Genomic DNA, 24,295 nt, shown 5'->3' on the forward strand with positions numbered 1-24,295 from the left:
CCCAAAGAAGATTCTGAGGCGAACGGATCCGAGCTGTCGACGCTCTCCTCTCCGGTGTCGGGAGGCGGTCGCCAAGGGGAGCCGCCCAGCCGGGAGACGACTGACACCGAGGCAGCAGGTCAGCATCACGCGGCGCCACGCGGCCAGACGGGAAACCCGTGAACATGCTGGAGGAGAAAACAACACAGTTTCTTCACAAACACTTCCTACCAATCTGCAATCCACACAATCCCACCCAATATGTGTGGCTTAGTTCACACTGCAAATATCTTAGTACACTTGAACTAAGACAAAATTAACTTACAAGTAACTTTTTAGCAAGATATAGGAGCTTTTTTTTAAGTCAGTAACTCCTTAATGTTGATGAAAGGGTTCTAGTTAAAATGGGGAAAGTGTTTTAAGTGAAATAATCTGGCAGTGGATTACTTTTATCAAGTTTTTATCCCTAAAAATTTATTATTGACAAACTATTTCTATATGTTGCTAAGACGTTACTTGTAAGTTAGTTATTAGTTATTTATTTCAAGTCATAACAATAGAAACTAAACCAAAAGACTTGGTAGGATTTGGTGATAAATCACAATATTTAAAGAAACTAATAAAACATATAACATGGGAAATTTGTCTTGTTTTAAGTAAAATAATCTGCCAGTGGAATTATTGGCGTAAATAGATAAAACATTATGTGTTCGTTTTGTCTTATTTTAAGCAGATTAAGATATTTTGCAGTAGGAACTGGACCAGAATTCTGTGTTTTTCCGGCGCTAACGGGTTAAAACTGTGTTTGTGTCAGGAGATGATTTGGAGCGCGAGCAGGACACCGTGCTGCAGCTTCAGGAGGTCATCGAGCAGCTGAGAAACGTCTTCCCCTCCGAGCCGGGTGAGTACATCCAGCCTGCACCGATCTCTGCCCCGGGGAGAGGAGACATGAAGAGGAGAGCAAATATGTACTGCTGCGGGTCGATAGGCAGGGAGGGAGGGACGGGAAGATTAAATGGCAAAGAGGAGGAAGGCGATAAGAGTGACACATCGACTGTTGCTAAGAGAAACGGTTAGCGTCACTGTCAGACTTATAAATCATCCCAGTGCTGTTATGATACAGCCTGCAAGGCCGTTTAGCTGCAGATTTCTTTTTTTCAGTCTTCCGCTCCTATGTTTCTCTTCTTCTTTAATTTCAGGCACCACATCACACATCTAACCCTGCGAGGGCCTGGAGAAGCAGAATGACAGCCTGAAACGAGGCCTCAGGTCAGGCGGCGGCACCTCAAACCCTGCGACTGCCACGGCGACGGCGGCGCCGACATTAAGAACTAACCCTCGTCCGGATCGCTGTGCACTAAAAGCCTTTCTCATGCAAACTGCCAGAGGCTCACACTGACGCCCTTTCTGGCCAGGCTGTGCTTCGTCAGCTCAGTGACGGCATGTTAAGGAGCCAGGAGGAAAATATCGTTAGCAGAAGGTCAGGGGGTAAAAAACAAGAAAACGAAACGCCCAACCAAGACACTGTGCTTACCAGTATTTGTGTAGTCGTTCAGAGGTGTGAAGCTTTATACCAGATCAGAGCACAAAGTCCAGAAGAAGAACTGGAAAAATACAAAACTGGAGGGGAAGGGGGTCACTCGTGTACGACTTTTAGGGCCATTATAGACAGAAAAAATTAGTACATTTCAGATTAATCTCAGAAATTTTCAACTTTTCAAGCTCAGAAATTTCTGAAATTACTGTCAGAATTTCTGAGTTTTAATTCGCAAATCTTAGACAACTCAAACTCAGAAATTTTACATTTTTTTTAGGAAATTTCAGAGATTAGAGTTTTTTTCTTGGAAATCTTTGACTTTTCAAACTCAGAGATTTCTGAGGTCTTTCTTTTTGAGTTTTTCTCTCGCAAATTTGTGTTTGACTTTTTAAACTCAGAAATGTCTTGGAATTTTTTCTAGAGAATTTCCGAGATTACTCTCAGAAGTTTTTCTTGGAAATCTTGAACTTTTCAAACTCAGAGATTTCTGCTGTTTTTCTAGAAAATTTCTGAGACAAATTTCTGAGTTTTGTCTTGCACATTTTTGACTTTTCAAAATCAAAAATCTCCCAATTTTTTCTAGAAAATTTCTGAGATTACTCTCAGATTTTCTGAGGTTTTTCCCAGAAATGTACTCCTCCTTTTTCTCTCTCCATCATGGCTCTGACACGCCGTCATACTTGCGTGTTTTTTACGTTTGAATGTGTTATCATGGTTTATTTGCATCAGGGCTCTGCTGACTGACTTCATATCACTAAGAGATGAAAATTGGAGCTGGCAGCCCCCAGAAGAGCGTTTTTGTTTTGTTTTTTTGTGAGAATGGTGCATCATCATCATCAGTTTAAATCCATGACTTATTAAAGACTGCCCGAAGTGCCCGCCAGCACAGCGCCTCTGTTTGCACACGCTGAACATCGCTCCTCACTCTGCTCGTCGCTCTCGCCTCCTGCCTCTCCTAAGTGAGCCCTTCACACGTTTGCTGCTATACAAACACATCCAGATTCAACCAGCACTCTGCTTAAATACTGAAGGAGCCTCTGCATGATCAATAACGCGCCGTGCAGAAACACGCGCACTTTCATAAACCTGGAGATTGATTTATTTTCCCCCCAAATCATTCGGGTAAATTAGGTGTTCTGAGCCCATTTTGTATTGTTCCTGGATCTCTGCGCTGTTGAGGAAATGTATGCCGATCAGTATCAGCATGCATGCCTCCTCCCCGGGATCTTATTGTTTTCATGCTGTGTGAAGAGAAATTGACAGAAGGAGCTCAAGGCTGAAGCCCTCCCTCTCTCTGCTTGGCCAATTTCAAACACAACGGGGGTCCAGACGCGGCTCACCGCCATGATGCACTCCGGCAGCATCATTATCCACAATAATCTTTTCATTCTATGTCTTTTAAAATACTCATAGCTCCAGATTGTGCATTTATTATTCCACTTTGATAGAAAGTATTTCCATATAGAAAAGGTTGTGTGATCGGGAGAGATGACTTTATTATTTATAAAGTCATCTCTTATAAGAGTATGACGTTAGTACCCTTCAACTTACTCATATTGGAAACATTGCAACAAACAAAAAGTGGATTATTGGGAATTTGTGATGACCAACAGAAAATGGTGCACAATTATGAAGAAGAATGAAATAAGTTGGAGGGTGGGTTTCTATTATAAATGAAAATAATCACATATACAGGTTAAAATCACCCTTTTAAATCCAACATCCAGTAAAACCAAACGGTCCTCCATCTGAACACGGTTCACATGTGAGCAGCTTGATCTCAATATAAATCCAGCTGAAAACCTCAGAGGTTTATTAGTGAATAAACTTCATAAAAACAAAGGAACAGGTCAGGGAGAACATTAAGACAGACTGAGGTTACATAAAACAGCCTGAGGTTACATTAAACAGACTTAAGTTACATAAAACAGCCTGAGGTTACATTAAACAGACTGATGTTACATTAAACAGACTTAAGTTGCATTAAAACAGACTTAAGTTGCATTAAACAGACTTAGTTGTATTACACAGACTTAAGTTGCATTAAACAAACTGAGGTTACATTAAAACAGACTTTAACAGACTAAGGTTAAATTATACAGACTGAGGTTACATAAAACAGACTGAGGTTACATAAAACAGACTTAAGTTCCATTAAACAGACTGAGGTTTCATTAAACAGACTTAAGTTACATAAAACAGACTGAGGTTTCATTACAACAGACTGAGGTTTCATTAAACAGACTTAAGTTACATAAAACAGTCTTAAGTTGCATTAAACAGACTGAGGTTTCATTAAACAGACTTAAGTTACATTAAACAGACTGAGGTTAAATAATAATATCCTCGACTTTTAATGTGACACTATCTACAGGGTGTCTGTGCATCTTTAATAAGTCTTAAATTCATGTATCTAAAATTAAGGCCTTAAATTCTTTTGACAATTTAAGTGGGCCTTAAATAATTTTGTCAAGGCAAGACTTTTTTATATTTTCTAGGTAGTTTATTTTTCATTACGTTGTCTTCTTCATTGCGTTCTGTGGCTTGAGGCAGTTGAGGCTACTGCTACTCTTGCTAGCTAGTTTTTGGTAACGTCTGTCATGGGAAAGTGTAAATTTATCACAAGTTCATCTTTGCTACGGACTCACATGTATTCAATCAAGCCCAAAAGAAACTGGAAATTAGAAAACTTTCTTTCAGCACAGCAAGCATGCAAAATCCGTATTAGGGCCATTGTAAGAAAAAAAGGTAGTACATTTCTGCAAAAATCTCTGAAATTTCCAAGAAATAAAAACAAGAAAAATTGCTAGGGAAAAAATTAAATGTTTATATAAAAAAAATTTCTCCCAAAAAATATGGAAATTTCTAGAAAATTTCTGAGATTAATCACTAAATTTCTCAGTTTAATATTCTCATTTGGGAATTTACTTGTTTTTTCCATCTACAAAGCCCTAATGTGCCGCCGTAAAAATCTCGATTTTATGTTGGGTTTTACGTTGAGACTCACCTGTCAGATCATATTAGAAAGTCCTCAACGCTAAACTCAAATAAGAAGGAGAAAACTAAAATTACCGTTTAAAGACGCTCTCAATCCAATCTAATTAGTAGATGACGAAGCAGAGAAAAAGAGGCACTACTTTGTGTTTGACTTTCACGTCAAATCCCAATAAAATCCACAGAACCGTTTAGTTTTTAAGTGACAAAATGTGAAAAGTTGAGAAGGTGTGATTGCTTTTTCAAGGCGCTGTAAGTTACGGCATGCATTTTCCTGCAAACACGATTAATGCCTTAAAAAACAGGAGCGAGTCGTTGTGACAGAAGTTGGTTTTTCTGAACTTTTTTTCATTTTCAGGACAGGAGGTTGCATCAGATGTTTGTGTGTCAGTGTTTGGAAAGGCCTGCCGCTGATTGAAAGTGATGGGACAAGTGGGGATCACAGCGTAGCTGAGCACGCAGTCAAACCTGCGACGCTCCGAGGGACTGCAGACCCCAAAGACATGAAAGGAGGGCAGAAAATACTAAAACAAAAAGAATTATTACATTTATCGCTGGAGGGCTGGCGGGAGAGAGATCCACTTTGATGTGTTTGCCACTGGTAGACGCGACGACTGGGAGAATGAAGCCGAAGCGAAATGAAACCACCGCGTTCTTCCAGGACGGACGGAGACATTCGGGTTGAAGCAGAAGGAGCTGCGACCTCACAAACACGAACCTGAAACTTGTCTGCTGCACTCATTACGCTGCCGGACCCCGGGCTCAGCACTCATATTTGACACCGTCCTCCTCGGCGCTCGATGCCTGTTAGTTTTGAAACTGTTGCTAGGGAACCATCCCCAAGGACGCGGCTAGATGGATGGTTGATGTGCAGTTCATATTACAGATGCTAATAGCCTTAAGGGAAGCAAGAGAAAGCTCCTTGTTTCTCAAACACAAGCCACCATTTCTCCACCTCCACCAGAGCTCGGTGCTGAGGGAAGCCATTATCATTACCCAAATCTTTTCTTTCTTTTTTTTTTTTTTGCTTCAGAGGAGAACAATGAGCAGAAGCCATGTTTACTCATTGTGATTTATCTCTGGGTATTTATGCATCTCATTGAACAATGATTACCCATCACACACGTCAAGATGCACAAAGACATGTAGCAGCGACAAACTGTGAGAAACACGCGGAGGCATTCAGATCATGTCAGCTGTTGTTTATCTTAATATCATAGCGACATGGCAGTTACAGAAAGACAAGAAATGGATATTTAATGAAGTTACGCTGCTTGTTAGAGGTTGTTTAGAGCGACTCAGACACGGGGAATCCAGTCACTACGACAACAATCAGCAATCAATCAACGGATTACAAAACGTTTGACGCGGCGTTCCATTTAGCCTGGAAGTTGAAATTTGGGTGTGGAAATGACGCTTCACCTCACTCCATCCTGGGTGTCCACCCATCTTTAAAAAGTTTTAAATTGATGTTTCCAAAATTAAGGCCTTAAAATGTCATAAATTAATTTAAAAAACGAATTTGGCCTTAAATAAATTAATCACAGGTCTTATTTTATTTATTTTGTATTTATTTTTCTCATGAGTCACATATTTTCCTTTTGTTCTGTGACTCTGTGCTACATGTGTCAAACTCATGGTCCGGGGGCCAAGTCCGGCCCGCCGTAACTATTTATGTGGCCCTTTGGACTCCAGAGGGACACATGAATGAAACCTTTAACATAACAGCTGTGTGCTTAAATTTTATTGTCTCAATCAAACCAAATCACTTTTTAAATCTGTATAATGCCAAATTTCATTAGTCTCTCTGAGATTCTACTATCATGGAAAATCATCAGATCCCTGCACTTTTTTTCCAATAATGCTGAAAATTTTCCAACAAAATGGTTCAAAAACGTCGTTTGTGTAATGCTAACTCCCACCTGCAGGTGGCAGTATTTCTAACACTATATTACTATTTTACTAGGCAAACGTATTTTATTGCGACTCAAAAACACAAAAAATACAAGAGTTTTAGTTTGAATTGTGCAGCGATGGAAGATCTTCTGGTTACCGTCATTTCATGTCCAAACAAATCAGATCCTGTTATTACGAATAACAGAACAAATTCTGAATTGGTTGATTTGAATGTTTCTTTTTTTTTTTAGTTGAAAGTTTAACTTAGGGCATTTTGGATTATTTTTCTTTGGAGAGCGTAGTTGAGCACATAAATTTGAACTTTAAAGTGCAAAAGGAACACATCATCAAACTTTTCTAACTTCCTACAGCACCTAGCTGTGCTTCAATACTATAGTTAACATAAACAGGAACAGTTGCAGCTTTGGTATTTCTTATTTCTATCCTCCTGTTGGTTCTAGTTTCTAGTGCAAACCTTTGATTAGGCTTGAAATAAGACAAAACCAACTTACAAGTAACTTTTCTGCAAGTTATAAGAGCTTTTTAAGCTAGTAATTCCTTAATGTTGATGAACTTCTAGTTCCACTGGCAGATTATTTCACTTTTAGTAAAACATTTTCTCATGTTGAAAATGAAATAATCTGCCAGTAGTACTGATTTTTTAATTATTGGCTTAGAAAAGTTAGTTGTAAGTTAGTCAGTCTTATTTCAAGATGTTTGAAACTAGACCAAAACAACCTGGTAACGTTTTGTTTTAGCGTTGCAGCTGCATTATGCTACAGACACATAATGTTTCTTTCCCCACTTGAGAAAAAACACAACACTCTGCTGCAGTTTTACTTATAATTATAATATTTTTCTGTTTTATCTGACCCGTATCACATCTACAAACTGGCGCTCCATGTTGCATGACAGAAGCAAAAAACAAAAACAAGCTCACATCATCATCATCATCATCATCATTGCTGTTCAGCCGATTCCTCTCTGGTCTGAACATGTTTGCTCAGCCTTCATGCATGTCGTCTAACATGCAACAGGATCACGCAGCAGGTTTCTGCTCACATAAAGTCGCTGATTCACGCAGGTGAACTGAGGCTTCTTTCTTCTCTCCACTAAAATACCTCATTAATCACCTTGAAGTTCATTGTTTAACGGTTTTGATTTCCTGCTGTCGTCCAACACTTTGTCCTGGGAGTTTTTAATCTGTGTGAGAGGTTTTCTGAGGAGAGGCTTTTTACTGTAATAACAAGTGGGTTACTGGCTGCTTTCTACTCTTTGTGTACAGAAATAAAACTTTGTATTTGGCAAACTGCTTGTCTGTGTGTGTGTGTTTTCTCTAAGCCCTCTGAGGATTGAATAAAACTACTGAACTCAGAATGAGGCCGTGCTGTTTATATTCATTTTATTTAGGTGTCTATATTTGGCTTTAAAGTGGTAAAATCAGTATTTCCTGACTTTGTTTTTCCACTTCCAGCTCTGTTATATAATTGCTTTTTATCTCTGATTTTGACTCTACAGGCTGCCGTCAGTTTACTGGTCCGTCTCCTTTTCCTGTAACTGACTTTGTTCTTTTTCCTGCGTTTCTTGATTGGCGTTTGACCTTCTTCTTCTTCTTGCCTTTATCGTGCCGCAATCTCCTGCTCACTACATTATCTGAGCTGGTGGACGCAGGGTCACCATCTTTATCTGTTTTGTAATTTTCTGCTTCAGGAGCCGCGACCCTCGCTGGGTTTTCTTTATCTGACCCCAATTCACTCGTCCTCCCACACGTTTGCTCTTTATCACGACGCTCTGCTTTCAAATCTGGATTTGTTTCTGCTTCTGTGTCGCCCGCTCCTTCAGTCTCAACAGCACGGTGTTCTGCTGGGCTTTCCTGCTCTTCAACTTCATGACTGTCAGTGTTTTTGTCCATCTCAGTGTTTTTTTCTGTGGCTTTCTTGGCAGAGTTTGCGTTTTTCTTTCTTACTGCATCCTTGGTCCTGCTTCCAACAGGACTCCACTTCTCCTTGGTCATTTCCCAATAATTCTTCTTCTGGCTGGCGTGCATTTTGCGGATGTTTTCCCCTAATATCTTCAGCTCTTTCTGGACAAAGGGTTTAAACTCTGGATCCAGTTTCTCCACCGTGGCAAAGTCTCTTCGAGCCTCATCCTCGTTGCACAAAGCAGCGTGCGCCCGCGCCCTCTGGTACGTTGCTTTAAAGTTACCTTTGGAGTAGAAATGGGAAGAAATAAGTGGAAATGACAGAAGTACTGAGAGGAGGAAGTAGACGGTAAACGAGAATGGTTCAAAACTATATATATCCTTTGAAAGGAGACATAAAATCCACATTTTGCATGTTTTTGTGCTTCCGTTTGGGTTTCTACTGCTTCAAAAATCTGCCAAAGTGGTTAAAAAAACACCCAGATGTTGCTTAGAGATAAATTAATGTTTTTTGGTGTCTGGAAAATGACCTGAATGCAACCAAAAATCAGCAGGCACTGCCCGTTACCTAGCAACTCCAGCCAAACTCAGGACGTTACCTAGCAACCCCAGCAAAACCCAGGCCGTTACCTATAGCAACCAGAGCTCAAGCACGTTTGGCATGACTTGGTTCAATTGAAAAAAATGAATTTACTCCCAAAGGTGCAATTATACAACGGCATATTGGTGCCATTAAGAAAGGGAGCAAAAACTCAGGAATTTTCTGTAACAAAGAAATTTCTGAGTTTGTGAAGTTGAAAATTTGTGAGACAAAAACGGAGACATTTTTAGATTTTCAGAAATGTTCTAGAAAACGCAAGGAAATGTCCAAGTTCGAAGAATTGAAAATTTATGAGAAAAAAAACTCAAAAATCTTGAGATTAATTTCAGAAATTTTCTAGAAAAAGAAAGAAAACATCCGAGTTCTAAAAATGGAAAGTTTATAAGAAAAAAATCTGATATTTTCCAGAAAGGAAAATAACATTTCTGAGCTTTAAAAGTCAAAAACGTTCCACTTTACAAACTCAGAAAATTTAAATTTTTTTCCTAGAAAATATGCAAAATTAATAAAAAAAAATTCTGACAATTAAAAAATACGTAACAGGATTAGGATCACTGAAAAAAAAATCTGACTGAGATTAAAGTCAGAATTGTGAGAAAAAAGTAGATTTTTTTCTTTTTCAGTAGCAAAAAGTACAAAAAAATAATACATGCTAAAATACGTATTAAGTAATGTGAAATGTGCCACAGTTTCAGGTCTTTGAGCTCCAGCAGATTCAGAAAACCTCAGTCCTTCCCAGATCAACTGGACTTAACCTGAGACTGAATTTAACAAACATTTAGCAGATAGACGACCTCTAAAGGCAACTGGCTACACTTGAAAAGAAAAAAATGTAAAACGTTTACAGGGCATAAACATGGCTGCATGGTTCTGTAAATAAGAAGAAATGAAACTCAAAACCAGCACAATAAATTTGCTGACTGAGGCGGAAGCGTCTAAATCGACCAGCAGGTTTGGTGACAGGGAAACGTCTGAGGAATGCTGAGAAAACTAAATGATGGGAAAAGACAAACATAAAAACAGAAACTTCACATCGGCCTCAACTGTAAATAATTCATCACAGAGGAAGCAAAAGGAAAATTCATCTCTGACTGTGATGTCCATGGATTTGTGTCGGAGGAACAAAGAAAGACCGAATGCTGAATTATATTTTCTCAGTAAACGAAGAGATGAAGGATTTTTAGAGGCAAGACCTTCATATTTTTAACTTGTGTTCCTATTTCTGTATCAAGTAGGATTTTTTGTTCTCAGCTTCCTGCCAGGTGTGACAAACTCTCTTTGATTTTTCACACCAACAAATCGTACCTCTGTGTGTCTTCAGCAGCCGGCTGTTCAGCTCCACCACCTCCTGGTGCTGTTTCAGCTCCAGCATGCACTGGCTCAGGTTGAGGCTGAGCGGGAGGCGCACTTTCTCCAGCGACTCCCAGTCCTCGCCGTGTTGATCCACCTGCTGCCGCAAGGCAGCGGACGGACGGAGACGGGCGCCCAGGTGATGTACGGCAGAGGAAATGTTGAAAAGATTAAACCCAAACAAGAGGAAGTGAACGAATATAGGAAAGGAATGATGAAGATGATGACTGTGAGGTAAAGGGAAGACAAAGACGGAGCATTTGGGGGCTGCAGGAGAAAGTTGCTGAAGGAGAGCTGTGATAGAGACGTCTCTGTGGATGTCTGGTATTTTTAGCTCGGCTACTCTTCAGTACAAAAACAGACAGAGCAGATCATCGAAAGCTATTCAAAGCTACAAGACGTTCTAAACCACTTCTTAGTTCTTGACTTGAAATGACTGCGACAGACTGGCAACCTGTCCAGGGTGTATCCCACCTCTCGCTAGGTACGCTAGCTGGAGATGGGCACCAGCACCTCCCGACCCCACTGGATGGATGGATGGATGGATGGATGGATGGATGGATGGATGGATGGATGGTTGGATGGATGGATGGATGGATGGACGGACTTGAAATGAATTTAAATGGTGGGCTGCAAAAACACAAATCTGTGTCTGGACTTTAACCCCTGAATATGCCGAGAGCTAAACCCTTAGATTGTGGCTCCAGTTGCTAAAGCAAAACATTACACACTATTTTTGGTCTGGTTTCTAGTGCAAATATCTTAGTACACTTTAAAAAAAAACTGACTTACAAGCAACTTGTCAACAAGATATAGGAGCTTGTTTTAAGTGATATTGATGAAAAATGACAGATTATTTCACTTACAACAGAATAAAATGTCTTGTAATGATTGACATAATCTGCCAGTGGAACCAGCACTTCTTCATCAACATTGAGGAAACATTTACTTAAAACAAGCAGCTGTATGAAAAATACTTGTACGTTAGTTTGTCTTATTTCAACGGTAAAAACATATTTGAACTAGAAATTACTTGGTGATGTTTTTAGCAGTGAATGATAATCTCCTGAACAAGCAACCAGAGTCATAAGAAATGGTTTAGGTCATATTCAGGTGTTAGAATGGCCTAGTCAAAGTCGAGACCTAAATATGAATGAGAGTCTGTTACAGGACTTGGAAACTGCAGCTCTGATGATCTCCATCCAGTCGGACTGATCCATTTTCCAAATTATGGTTAAAAATACTTATCTTTATATTTTAAAAACTGATAGATAAGCCCTAGAAGTATTGTAGTTATAACTATAAAAGGTGTTTTTTTCTAAATAGTTAAACTTTTCAGATTTTCATGCAAAAACATGAGAATAATTTAATAATTTTATTCCAGTTCACATTAATTTATGTGGTTAAAAAAATAGCAGAAGTTTGCGATAGAAAGGTGATTTAAAAGTGAGAAATATCTAAGCGTATTTTAGTTTTTTCTACTTGATACCTTGTCCCATACCTTGTTTTGTAAGAAGTCCACGTATCCCAGAGCCTCCTTGAACTTGGCGGAAGCGTCTGGGAAGCGTTGCTCTTTGATGAGAAAGTTTCCCTCGTTCTGCAGAAACATGACCAGCCGTAACATCTGCTGCCAGTCCTTCCCCTCCATCTCATCGCAGGCCTGCAGCTCCACTGCACGGCTGCTTTCTTCCTCCTTCGCTCCCTCAGACGGCCGAACCTCTTCTTCTCCAGCTTCTCCTTCTTCAACACGTTTCATCTCAGATGAACCGGTTTTCTCTCCTGCTTTGCCACTTTCAAAGTCGCTTTCTTTCTGTTTTGCGCCTTCATCTTTCTGCTCCTCTTCATCTTGTTGCTCTTCCTCCTCCTGTTTACTGGCGCCCTCCGTTTTCTCCAGCATGTTCCAGTACTGCTCCTTCTCCTCCCAGTACTTCTCCTTCATGCGCTCCGACAGCTCCTTCAGCTCTCGGCGAACCAGCGCAGCCAGACTCATGTCCAACTGGGCCACCGTACTGAAGTCTCTCCTGGCCTCCTTCTCGTTCCACACGGCGGCGTGAGCCTTGGCCCGCTTGTAGTAGCCCTTCACGCAGTCTGAGAAGCAGAAATTCCAGCGGTTGTTTGAATCATGTTTTTATTATTCATATGGAAGTAGAAATATGCTCTGTAGATGCTGAGTTTGCAACCTGGTAACCTGCAGCTTATATCTCTGATGTGTCAACATTGGATTTATCTGAAATTAGGTGTTCATGTCATTCAGGCAAAATAATTTTAGCTCTTTTCAAGTTTCTGACAAATGACTTTAAAGCTGCAGTATCTAATTTTTATTAGAAATATATATATATATATATATATTTATATATTTGTTGAAACTCACTATGCCATTGAGGTACAATATGAGACAGATAATCTGTAAAAAAAAATCAAGCTCCTCTGTCTTCTCCCAAAATAACCAAATGGTGTCGGGGGACACCATTTGCTGTCAATCACCCCTCCATGTAGTGCTGCTCATACCCCTTAACTCTCTGCTACTGTAGCATAAACTGATGAGAATGCTAATGGTGTGTTCACTGCAAACGTGTTTTGACCGGCAGGCATGTCAGGCTTACATTCGTCTCTGTGGAGGCGCGGCGAGGCTGCGGCTATTTGAAGCGTTTCACATCCAGGGTGTTCAGAGCAAAATGTCAAAGGTCTGACTTCAAACTGCGCATGCATCGAACTGAAGCGTCGGACATGTTTGTGACGTGCTAAAAGCATTCGGTGTGAACGCACCATAAGGCTGGTTAGCATGGCCACTGATTACGGCAGTTTTTCTGTAACGGTAAGGTGTTTCCCCGCCATTAGCACATTTAACAGAGTACATGAGGTTGATTGACAGCACTAAGACCCGCCTCCTGGCTCTGATTGGTTGTTTTTCTTTAGACGTCAGTAGTAGCTCAAGGAGGAGGAGGAGATCGATCTATTAAAACTCCTGTTTTGTTTTCTTATTCTGTTTAAAACAACAATGAGGTTCAGTATTAATGGAAAAACTTGTTATTAAATAACAAACTCAGCGTCTCTCATTATCATTTAAAAGCAGTTAGTTTGTAACTCCAGGTGTTTTGAAATGAATCACATGGTGTTTATAAAACCTCCTTATAACCAAAGTTTGCAGGGCTGTTAAAAGTAAATCAGGGATCAAAAATGTAATTCTGAGTCTTTAAAAATGTCAATTAATTTTAAATCGGCATTTTTCTAAACATATTATGACATGAATTTGCAGAAATACAAAATAAAGACATTTCTTGCTCTGTTTCTGTAGTAAAAAAAGAACACAAGGAGAATCTGTGCAATATGTAGAAGCACCATGAACGAGTTTTTAGGTTTGCAGAAACATATTTAACTTTTTCACTCTTCATTGACTAACCTAAGATGACAAGAAGCTTGTAATTTACATTAATCATGCAATAAAAATAAATGATCCGTTTTTAACACCAGTTTGTAAAGAAACGCTGCGTTCTCGCATGGCGGTGCCTCTGTCTTCGGGCTAGATACACTCACTGATGCTTTTTCCGTTCCTCAGCATTTAATTTCTGTCTATGCAAAATTTTTATTCAGCCAACAGTTAAACAGATTTCACTGTCGCCGCCGGCGACGGCAGAAACACTGCAGCAAGCCTGCCGTTTCCACAGAACTGCTGCGCTGAGGGGATGAAACGAGAGACTTAAAATTCAGCAGACGACATGACACTGACGACAGGAAAAACAACAACACGGCAGCAACTCAGAGGAGGATGAGGAGGTGATGAAAGGCTGCGGAAAAGTGACAAAAATGAGCTGGAGAAACAGCGTTAAGACACAACACCGCAATAATAAGATTTAAATGTCATGAGGAGAGCAGTGGAGACGCTTTAAGCTTGACCAGTGGAGAGCAAAAACGCTCCCCTGTAAAACACATTTCAACACATTTTGTCAGGTTACAGCCACAAACTTCAGTGTGTTTTACTGGGGTTTGTATTTTTATACGTTTTGTATATATTTGGAGTAAAATAAAAATTACACAGATCTGATTTTATGGAAGAGAAGAATAAATATAAAATGTTCTTTTTGACGTAAACCGTACTGGGGACGCAGAAGATGCTTTGGTCGCATCAGACTGAAAACACTATTCTGACAGAGAAAAACATGATGGGATGCAGGTCAGAGTCCACAGGAGAATGGATGGGAAATATAACATGTCGGTCCGATAAATAAAACTGGGCCAATGTGAATAACAAATATTTATTTTTATCTGTTTCTGGGGGCTGCACAGTGGCACAGTTGGTAGAGCTGTTGCCTTGCAGCAAGAAGGTTCTGGGTTCAATTCCCGGCCTGGGGTCTTTCTGCATGGAGTTTGCATGTTCTCCCTGTGCATGCGTGGGTTTTCTCCAGGTACTCCGGTTTCCTCCCACAGTCCAAAAACATGACTGTCAGGTTAATTGGCCTCTCTAAATTGTCCCTAGGTGTGAGTGTGTGTGTGCATGGTTGTTTGTCCTGTGTGTCTCTGTGTTGCCCTGTGACAGACTGGCGACCTGTCCAGGGTGACCCCGCCTCTCGCCTGGAACGTTAGCTGGAGATGGGCACCAGCAACCCTCCCAACCCCACTGAGGGACAAGGGTGCAGGAAAATGGATGGATGGATATCTGTTTCTGGTTGTTTTCTTTTCCCACAGGTGTGGAAATGGTAGTGAAATACACTGCTCAAACAAATAAAGGGAACACTTTAACATTTAAGTGAACACTGAAGTGTTCCCTTTATTTTTTTGAGCAGTATATATATAATATCGGTAAATATCGGTTATAGACGGTAACAGAATTATTAGTACTGGATATAGATATCGGCCCACATTTCGTATCGATGCATCCCTAAATATGTACTTAAAACAAGCTCCAATATCCAGCAGAACAATTACCTGCAAGTTAGTTTTGTCTTATTTTAAGTGTAATAAGATATTTGCAGTACTAACTAGACAAAAATTAATTGGTAAGATTTTTAGCAGTAAGGAATAATATCCTGAACAAGCAACCAAAATCACAAAAATGATTTAGATCTCAACATAATCAAGTGTTAGAATGGCCTAGTCAAAGTCCAGACCTAAACATAAATGAGAGTCTGTTCCAAGGCTTGAAAACTGTAGCTCTGACACTCTTCATCCAGTTGGTTTGAACCAATTTACAAAGAATGGTTAAAAATATTGATCTTATATTTGAGTCAGGGTATTTGTGGCTGTAACCTGACAAAATGTGATGTTGAAATGTGTATTACAGGGGAGCGTTTTCGCTCTCCACCGCTCTCCTTATGACGTTTAAATCTTATTATTGCGGTGCTATGTCTCACACTTTCACCTTCCTGCTGTTTTTAAATCAACACTTTGTAGGAAAGCGGTTCTTCAGCAGAGACAGGAATGACAGGTCAAAGTTCACGGGAAGATGGATGTAAATATACAGTAGGACATTTTTTGCATTTAGAGGCTGTAAAAAAAAAAAAAACCTTCTAGGACAAATGTCATAAACATAGGACAATGAGAAACAGGTCTGGTGGAGCCAGCTTCAGATTGTCAGAAAAAAAAATCTAAACTATCCTCCTACTACTTCCTGTCAGCTTCTTTGACGTTTCCTCCAGTAGCAACGTCCAGCTGTTGACTTCTGTGATGTGAAAAAATGGTTTCCAATTCAGTTTTGCAAAATACATCCATTTCCAAATGGTTGAAAAATGACCTCATTGTGGCATGTTTTTAAAAAAATTGGCGTGTTTATATTAAGCAAATTTATTTCCTTAATTTTAATTTGCAAAATTCTGTGGTTACTGGAAACGCAGCTGGTGATACTGAAACCAGCTGAGTGCAGCTGCATGTTGACAGTGAGCCTGGGCAACTTAGGGATGAACCCAGAATAAATACAGAGACATTTAGTTCTTATTTAAAGCTGAAAAACACAACAAAACCAGAACACAAAGCAAACACCAGGAAAACTACTGAATAAACCAAGTGTAGAAAAGACTCGGCTCGTTACAAAGTCACAGCTGCACTGATTGGTTTAGATCAAAGCTGATCAAAGTAGGACTGGCCTAGTCAAAGTTCAGACTCAAATCAATGAAACTGGGAATTTGTGGCTAGACTTGAAAGCTGATATTCACAGCAGCTTAAGCTATAGTGCATCAAAGAGTGGGCAAAAATATCAGTCTTTAGATGAATAAAGCTGGTGGAGACAAATCCCAAAAGATTTTCACTTGCAGTGAAAAATAGTTCTGCAAAGTTTTGAGTCATGGGGATGAATATATACCCATGCTACCATTTTCAGTACTTATTTAGTCTGTCACATAAAATCCCACAAAATAAGCAGAAGTTTGTGGTAGTAGTAAGAGAAAGTGTGAAAAAGTGAAAATCATGCCTGCAGTGATGGATCACTTATCCATCACTGCAGTTGTCTGGTACATAATTATTGACTTAACCTAAGATTTTCATTCAGACCAAAATATTATCACATGCAGTAAAAGTAGGGGAGCACCAAAGTTCATAAACTAACACAGAATAACCAAAAAAAGCGTAAAACTGAAAATCCAGGCTGTCTCTGAGCATTCTGTCACAGGGTAAAGGGGGAAACTCGTGACGCTCTGAAGTGGCGGCTGTGCCAACTTGCAAGGCTCCTCTCGGCTTATATGACCAGCCATGAGTGTGACAGTGCAATTCCCATGGCTGCTCCAGCTGTAAAACCTGCGGTAATGTCAACCTCATGTCCTCCTACGCACTCTGTCACAACGTCCAGCTGCAGAATCCTGCAGCATCTCATGGAAAGTCAGAAACAATTTTAAAAATTTAGCTGAAGTAGCTTAACGCAGGTCTGGACTGGCTCTTTGTTTAATGGATCCTTCATATGAAAGAAAATAATTTTCCAGGAATTGAGGTAGATTTAAACTCTAAGAATCGGATCAACTAGAACAACCTTAAAGAATACAAAATGTTCTGTTATATCTGACTCTTGGCAGCAGTGCTACCAAGATGCTGCTATGCAGCAAATGTCTTTCTGCATGGAGTTTGCATGTTCTCCCTGTGCAGGTTTGGGTTCTCTCTGGACACTCCAGCTTCCTCCCACCGTTCAAAACCATGAAAGTCAGTGTGGTTCATTTACGCTACAGTTCGTCTGCTGAAACTAACAGGATTCATGTTTTTCACAGATTCTCTCATACAGACCAGATTTTCTGCACCAGCGAACCTGTAATGACCCTGTTATTGGTTCCTATATCGACTTCTCTTGCGCCACGATTAGCAGGTGCCAGCTACCTGACACTCCAGTCAAAGCGTTATTCTCTAATTCATTAAAACTAATCCTGACCTGCTGATCACATCTCAGTTTCTGTCAAAAGCACAAAGATCACCAAGCTTGGCGAGTTTCAGTGTTTACAATAAGTGACAGCTCACTTGCTGCACAACAATCCCCACATCTTGACAAGTGTCAACTCTAATAGGATAATCAATCATGGCATGCATAATGGAATTCGTGTAGTTACATTACGGAGTCTCAAAAGCCTCTGCATTTTTATAATTTCTTCTTTTTTTGCCTCGAGGATTGGTGCATAATATACTTTGAGCCCCTTTTGGTAACAGTGGACTTTATAATAATAATAAACGTCAATGTCATTTCTACTTTTTTGCACTGGAGAGCTTCTTCCAACGAAATGGTTATATTTAAAACAGGGCAGTCAAATGTGCAGAGATCTTGTTATTGTATTTAAATCAATAAGTAAATAATAAATAAATCAGAAAATAAAACCCTAGTGAAGGTCATTACTAGGAAAGGCTGTCATGTTAAACAATACTGAGGAAAATCTGCTTCAAAATGTCAACATTTCTGTAATTCAGATCCAGGAACAGTGTTTCAGGCACAACTTCATGACAGTTGACTTTAAGTGGCTAATAAACATTAAAAAGAGGCCTTAAACTATGTTTGAACATTAAAACACCAAAGGAACTCCGTTAAGAGATTGTGTTTTCTTCGTTTTTCTCTGATTTTGAGCACATCAGTAGCCTTGAGCTCAGAGGACAGCAAGCATATGGTGAGATTTGCTGGTTCACATCTCTGGAGTGAATAATAACCTCACACTGTTAAACCACCTCAATGCACAAGATTAACCGTGGAGCATCCGATGCAGCTGCTAACCTCAGAGGTACAGCGACACAGATGTGGGAGTGTGAAGCTTGGCGATGCAGGAAAAAAAAAAAACGAAGATGGAAGAAAAGACAGAGTACATTATGTCATTTCTTCCTGGAAGAGATAAATTTGTGATAAATTTGTGACCATAGCAGTTTCTTAACATGAACCTTACAGCGGTATTTCCTCTTTCCTTTGCTGTTACCTCTGTGTTTCTCCAGCAGCTCCGTCGTGTGCTCTATGACTTCGTAGTACTCCTCCAGCTCCAACATACACTGGCAGTAGTTCAGCTCCAGGGGGACAATCATTCGGCCCAAGTTAATGTAGTCTACATCACCTGGCATCTCCTAACACATGCAGAGACAGGAGAAAGAAAACAGGACATGGCCATGGTGCTGCTGTCACTCTGCAGTTCCTCGTAAAGATGAATAATTTACTTGAACTTGATGGGTCTGGTGGGGTTTTTTTCACTGATTCAAACAACAAAAGGATTTGAAACAGTGACTAAAGCAAAAACATCTATAGAAAGTGACCCATGATGCTTCCTTCCGGATTATAATAGGTCTACAGGCTATACAAAAGATTTTTATTACATTTTTAGCTCAAAATCATTCTTAGGTAATGAAATTTCATTTTGATCTACTTTCAGAATTAGGTATTTTGGGGCCTCCTGTCACTTAAAAGCCAAATAATCTGCTGCTGGCCACTCTCCCCAACTCTACTTTTGCAGTTGCATGTGAAAATGGCTGCAAACAGATTCACAATTATACAACTGTATATCTTTGAAAAGCAAAAGTGGAGCCTCCTGCACAACCAACAAGAATGCAGCAATTGGTTTCTGAATGGTAAGTCAACAACAAAATACATGTCTTTTCCAGCAGCCATTGTACAGCGGTAAAACCAGCTGACCAAATGGGATAGAGGTCCGCATTTAGATGTCCTTCAACATTCATGAATGTGAGACAGAAAGGACATGTCTAACCGTGATTTATCCCCATCCTTTACTCACCCTGGACTGCACTGTTTTTAGCAGCAGGATGGCTTCCTTGTACTTGCTGGCAGCCTCTCTGAATTGTTTCTGCCTGACCAGAGAGTTGCCCTGCATGTGGAGAACGGGCACCGTCTGCAGCTTCTCGTCCTTCTCCATCATCCACGACTCTCTGTGGTAAGACAAGGGGTCTCCTACCTGGGAGCAGCAGGGGGGAGGAAGGGAACGCAGCAGGATAAACATGGAGCAGAGCAGAAAAAAACCCTCCAGCAATGGAACGAAACAGTCATCCAAAAATATCTCTAGTTATGTTTTATAAATACATCTCATTTAGATATTCGTAAATGTTACTGCAGATAAGTGTGACAAGTTTGCTAACTTTTCAACAATTGGCTTAATCAAATGCTAATAAAAATAGTGCAGAACAAATAATTGAATTTCTTCTTCTTTAAGTCTTTGCGCTCTACAAAACAATATCTTACACTATTAAGTTTAAAGGAAATTTTAATGGATCCGTTCCTGCAGTTTATAGTGTTTCAAAGGACTTTTTACTGCTTAAATATTCTGCAGGTAGAGGTTTACGTTTTGAAGAGCACAAAAGCTAAATAATTTCCTGCGTGAACTTTTACGTTGAGGCTACACGACTTAAATCAGAGAACTTAAGTTTTCCCTAAGAAAAGGGCATCAAAAGAAGAGAAAATATAGATTTTACGTCTTGAAGCATCAAAGTCCCTGATGAGATTCAGTTTATGAATCTCTTCAAAGTTGAATGTTTGCAGACAGAAACAGGTTTCTCCTCTATGCTCTCAGTGCATTGCAAATGTTTCTTTTTTATCCATGTGGTGCTGCATAAAGAGGAAGGACATCTGATGGTTTTTCTTTGCTTTTATTCTACAGAAGCCCTGAGGGGCCAACCTTCAAACAAAAACACAACATATCTTCAGGAAAACATAACCATTATATAGGGTCAAAACAGGTGCTGGTCATTTATACTCTGGTGTTTTGTTGTGAAAATGAGTTAGGGGTGAATGCTCTGCTGATGTAGAACAATAAAAATCACTCAAAATGGAATATATAATAGATAATAATGTACATCGCGTTGTACATGAGATTTGACCATTTCTATTATTTACATCTATAACAAAACAGCATTCAGAGGCTGTACATCTGAATACTAATGGTATATTAACAGGTACAAAATGATTGGAAGATGGAATCAAATGTTGAAAATTAGGAGCCCAGGTTGGTTAAGGAGAACTGGCTATAACATAAAAACACTTTCAGCAAAAATAGCAAACAAAAGTCCACAGCAAAATATTAAACTATTTAAAACATAAAAATAAAATAAAAAAAACATCTCTACATACCACTGAATAAGATTTTTTAATAAGTATCATAAATACAAATGTATTTCTGTTTGTTTAAACCAAGTTCTTTTTGTTTTCATGTTGTATCTCAATTCTTTGTTTTTTTCTTGTATTTTGCACTTTGTGTTAACCAGATTTAGTCCAAGACTTATAAAACTTTTACCAAAATATTTTACCTGAAATTCATTCTTTCTGCTCCTATAAGGTATTTATGACAGAAATTATAGAGTTTTTGTGCGCCCCCTGCTGGTTTGGAGGCATAAAGCAGCTTCTTATTTGAACTTGAGCCTGCTGTGGGGCTAATAATCTTTAAATCATCTAATAAAACTCTGCAGCTTACCTGCAACAACTCCATGATGAATATGAGTGGCTGAGGATTTCGCATTATCTCGTCGAGCTCCGGAAAGCCGGTGGAGTGATAGTGGAACAGGTTCCCCATGCCACACATGTGTTTCTGGCCCTCCAGGGGGTCCTTCCCTTGGGCAATCAGCCTCATTCCCTTCGACACAATGGGATACAAGCCTGTGTGCTGAAACAAATTACACATAAACAAAACCACTGACATCAGAGGGCTGAAATAAAACACATTCGTATGCTCCATGAGTATGACCTCCAGGACTCACAACGGCGTCACACCAGAACTCTGCCACCTCTCCGACCCGCATGGACGTCAGCAGGGACTCCCAGATTTCCATCTTGAACATCTTTCCGACAAAGATCTCAGCCGGTCTGCCGGCCAGTCTGCTGTCATCGACGACCGTTCGCTCAAAGTTGTCCAGCAGGGTTTGGAAATGGAAGATCACCTGAGATGTACAGCGGGGAAAATACAGAAATGTATTTCTGACGTCACGCTCTCTAATTTTTTCCTAATTTATTTGTCATTGTTCCTCCTATTATTCTATCACTTCTGTAGTTCCAAGCTGCCAGTTTTCCTTTGAATTTATAAGCATTTTTAATTTAAATGTCCCTGGTGGTGAGCGCTTTAGTGGCTCTATTATTTAAAAGCTCTTCATGCTGAATTCCAGACACTTACTATGCAACATACACTGTAAAACATTTGAGCCGCATTTTGTTGTGTCTACTATCTCCTTCTCTTTAAGTCAAATAAATTTAGCCAGTTTTAGATTTTGAACCTAAATGTGTGAGTTTGTGAAAGATAAACTTACAATAGCAATAAGTTGTCCAAGAGTTGATCAGTCTAGAGTTTTTAGGTTAGCACTTAAAAAAACTGAAAGAAGAAAAAGACAGGAGTGGGAGTTATTTCCCAGAATGCTTAGCGGCATGTTTCTGTATCCTGATATGGAAGTGCGTTACATTGATCTGACTGTTTTGTTAAAGAAAATGTTTATTTTAAAGCTTGAGGATAATGTCCTGTTCACACTAAATGTCTTAGATCAGAATTCATTATCATGTTTAACAAAATTCATTATTAGATCAGGAATTTTCTTCTTGCAATTTTAAACAAGAATTTAAATTATCCTAAAGAAAAATAAGTAGTTATTTTAATTTGATATTTTTAGTAAAATAATATAGAAATGTGGCTCTTTAACTAGGTGAGGGCAGTTTTTTCTAGTATAATGAATAATTTGGTTTAAATTGCAGCATTAAGTTAAAGCTCACAATTCAATATTAATGAACTTAAAAGATAATGTTTAGACAACTTGTCTCTTGTTGTTAAATCAACTTCATGAACTTTAATGTCTGAGTTAAAATCAAAACAGATTTCTTGTCGACCTAAATTGCATTTTCAAGGCAGCAGGTGGACTTTCGTTTTCAAGTTAAACCACCTTAAAATGTTTTACAGTGTAGAGATGGAGTATTGTATTAAATCTCTCACCTGTTTGTTATAAAATACATACAAAAACTAAATCACTGTGAAATTATGTTGAGTCCTAACCTTCTATTTATAGCTTGTGATAATAATAGACAAAATGTCTAGAAGCTGTGTGTATGAAACCGGGGTAGAGTGGAAAAACACACACGCACACACACACACACACACACACACACACACACACACACACACACAGTCGTACGCTACTATCCAACAGGGGACATTCCATTGACTTCCATTCATTTCTACAGCCTAACCCTAACCCTTTTCCTAACCCTAACCATCACATACCTAACCCTTTTCCTAACCCTAACCAAAAGTCAATTCACACCTTAGTCCTAACTGCAACCCCTGACCCTAAAACAGGGTCATTTCCAAGAGGGGACCTACAAAATGTCCCCTCTTCAACGGTGAGTCCCCTGTTGGTCAGTGTAAAATGACACGCATGTCCCCTGTTGGATAGTTACACATGAACACACACACACACACACACACACACACACACACACCCTCACACACGCAGGTGAATGGAAATTCATGCTGGCATTGTCATGGAAAATATTTGTCACAACATCCAGGCTCAGCGCCATATGGCTTGGATGGTGACTGGGAAGGAGGGGAAAAGTTGGAGACCAGCAGATCAGAGGCTGAACAGGAAGTGGGCCAAAAAAACATGTTGCAATTTGGTTGACCAAATGTTTGCTTTGTGCATGAGAGCCAGACATGGAGTAATTTCCCCTCCTTATGAATAATTCAGAAGATCTAATTTAGGTACATGAAACCCATCTATGAATATCCACTTAAAAACTAAATTTGTTATTTATTTAGTTTATCAGCATTTAACCCCATTAGGGGAATTTAAAGATACCTTTGTCCCAGGTGGGAAATGAGGCAGAGGTCCTTTCCCTCCTGCCAGGATTTTCTTCTTGACGCCTGGATAGCTGAGAAGGTACGTCTCCTCCATCGCCTCGCTGAATATTAAGCAGAAAAGTTTGAAGATTTCCTTTCCCCCTTCTTTGGGTGTGCGCTCTTCTGGCTTTTCTAATTAGCCCAGTGAAGAGAGCCTTGGCTGGTTTGCTGCTCTCTGACAGATGGCGGGATTAGCCAGGGTTTGGAGATGGCCACTTTAATCTGTGGAGCTAATCCCTCACCAACCCTGACGATTGGTGGGGCAATCCTTGCGGCAAGGAGCAAGAAAGCTCAGGCTCATCTGGACGAGAAAGGTCCAGATTCCTGTAGAACAACTAAAGACCATACTGATAACTATGACGAACTTCATGACGTAACTTTAGATACCTAAACGCTGTTATTTGGGTCAAAGGCGGCGCTAGAGGGCGCTACAGCTCCCCCCCCCCATGACAATATCAGATTACTATTTTATTTTTCATCCAAGTTAATATTTTATGTAGTAGTTGTGATATTGTATACAGCTAATAATAATAAAAACAATCAATGATTGCATTTTGATTTAAAAAAAATCCGATCTCGAAACAGGAAATGAACTTGTATGCCTATTTTTCACTTCCGGTAAAGTAGCGCGTAATGCGAAATTTGATTATTTTCTAATACCCACATTTCATATGATGGAAACAACAACTCAAAAGGAAGAGGAAGGAAACATCGCAATAGTAGAAGTGACTGTTGTGGAAACAGAGCATGTTGTCCTATTC

The 24,295-nt window shown here is 39.6% G+C and overlaps 2 protein-coding genes across 6 annotated transcripts in view; one reads left to right on the plus strand and one right to left on the minus strand.

The window, feature by feature from the left end:
• The window catches only part of drp2 (dystrophin related protein 2), a 119,258-nt gene extending 111,540 nt beyond the window's left edge, over positions 1-7,718 (plus strand). For all 3 annotated transcript variants that reach the window (XM_081611748.1, XM_008420714.3, XM_081611749.1), the window contains 3 exons: positions 1-118; positions 794-880; positions 1,179-7,718. In XM_081611748.1, coding sequence (XP_081467874.1) covers positions 1-118; positions 794-880; positions 1,179-1,198 — 225 coding nt within the window. In that variant the 3' untranslated portion in view covers positions 1,199-7,718. The remainder of the gene's footprint in view (positions 119-793; positions 881-1,178) is intronic.
• Positions 84-23,959, minus strand: LOC103471600 (aryl-hydrocarbon-interacting protein-like 1). 3 transcript variants are annotated; one of them, XM_081611752.1, is made up of 8 exons: positions 23,494-23,944; positions 21,415-21,594; positions 21,132-21,320; positions 19,446-19,622; positions 18,642-18,783; positions 11,780-12,366; positions 10,234-10,375; positions 3,307-8,611 (listed from the first exon to the last, which is right to left on the minus strand). In XM_081611752.1, the coding sequence occupies exons 1-8, from the start codon at positions 23,587-23,589 to the stop codon at positions 7,932-7,934; spliced, it is 2,193 nt and encodes a 730-aa protein (XP_081467878.1). In that variant the 5' UTR covers positions 23,590-23,944; the 3' UTR covers positions 3,307-7,931. The 3 variants fall into 3 exon arrangements, with proteins under 3 accessions (XP_008418933.1, XP_081467878.1, XP_008418932.2); XM_008420710.3 differs by having other exon boundaries at positions 10,234-10,378; positions 23,494-23,941; XM_008420711.3 differs by lacking the exons at positions 3,307-8,611; positions 10,234-10,375 and adding an exon at positions 84-167 and having other exon boundaries at positions 23,494-23,959.
• Positions 23,960-24,295: the final 336 nt, after the last annotated feature.

This window comes from Poecilia reticulata, chromosome 10 (assembly GCF_904066995.2).
Source record: "Poecilia reticulata chromosome 10, P_reticulata-male-v2, whole genome shotgun sequence".
NCBI lineage: Eukaryota > Metazoa > Chordata > Actinopteri > Cyprinodontiformes > Poeciliidae > Poecilia > Poecilia reticulata.

Bases quoted from the DNA above. Each gene is read 5' to 3' on its own strand.
- LOC103471600 (XM_008420710.3), bottom strand. From the start codon at position 23,589: ATGGAGGAGACGTACCTTCTCAGCTATCCAGGCGTCAAGAAGAAAATC. The intron at 19,623-21,131 runs GTAAGCTGCAGA...TGCTGCTCCCAG, and splicing joins TCATCATGGAGTTGTTGCAG to GTAGGAGACCCCTTGTCTTA. The intron at 10,379-11,779 runs GTATGGGACAAG...GCCTTGCGGCAG, and splicing joins TGGACTTCTTACAAAACAAG to CAGGTGGATCAACACGGCGA.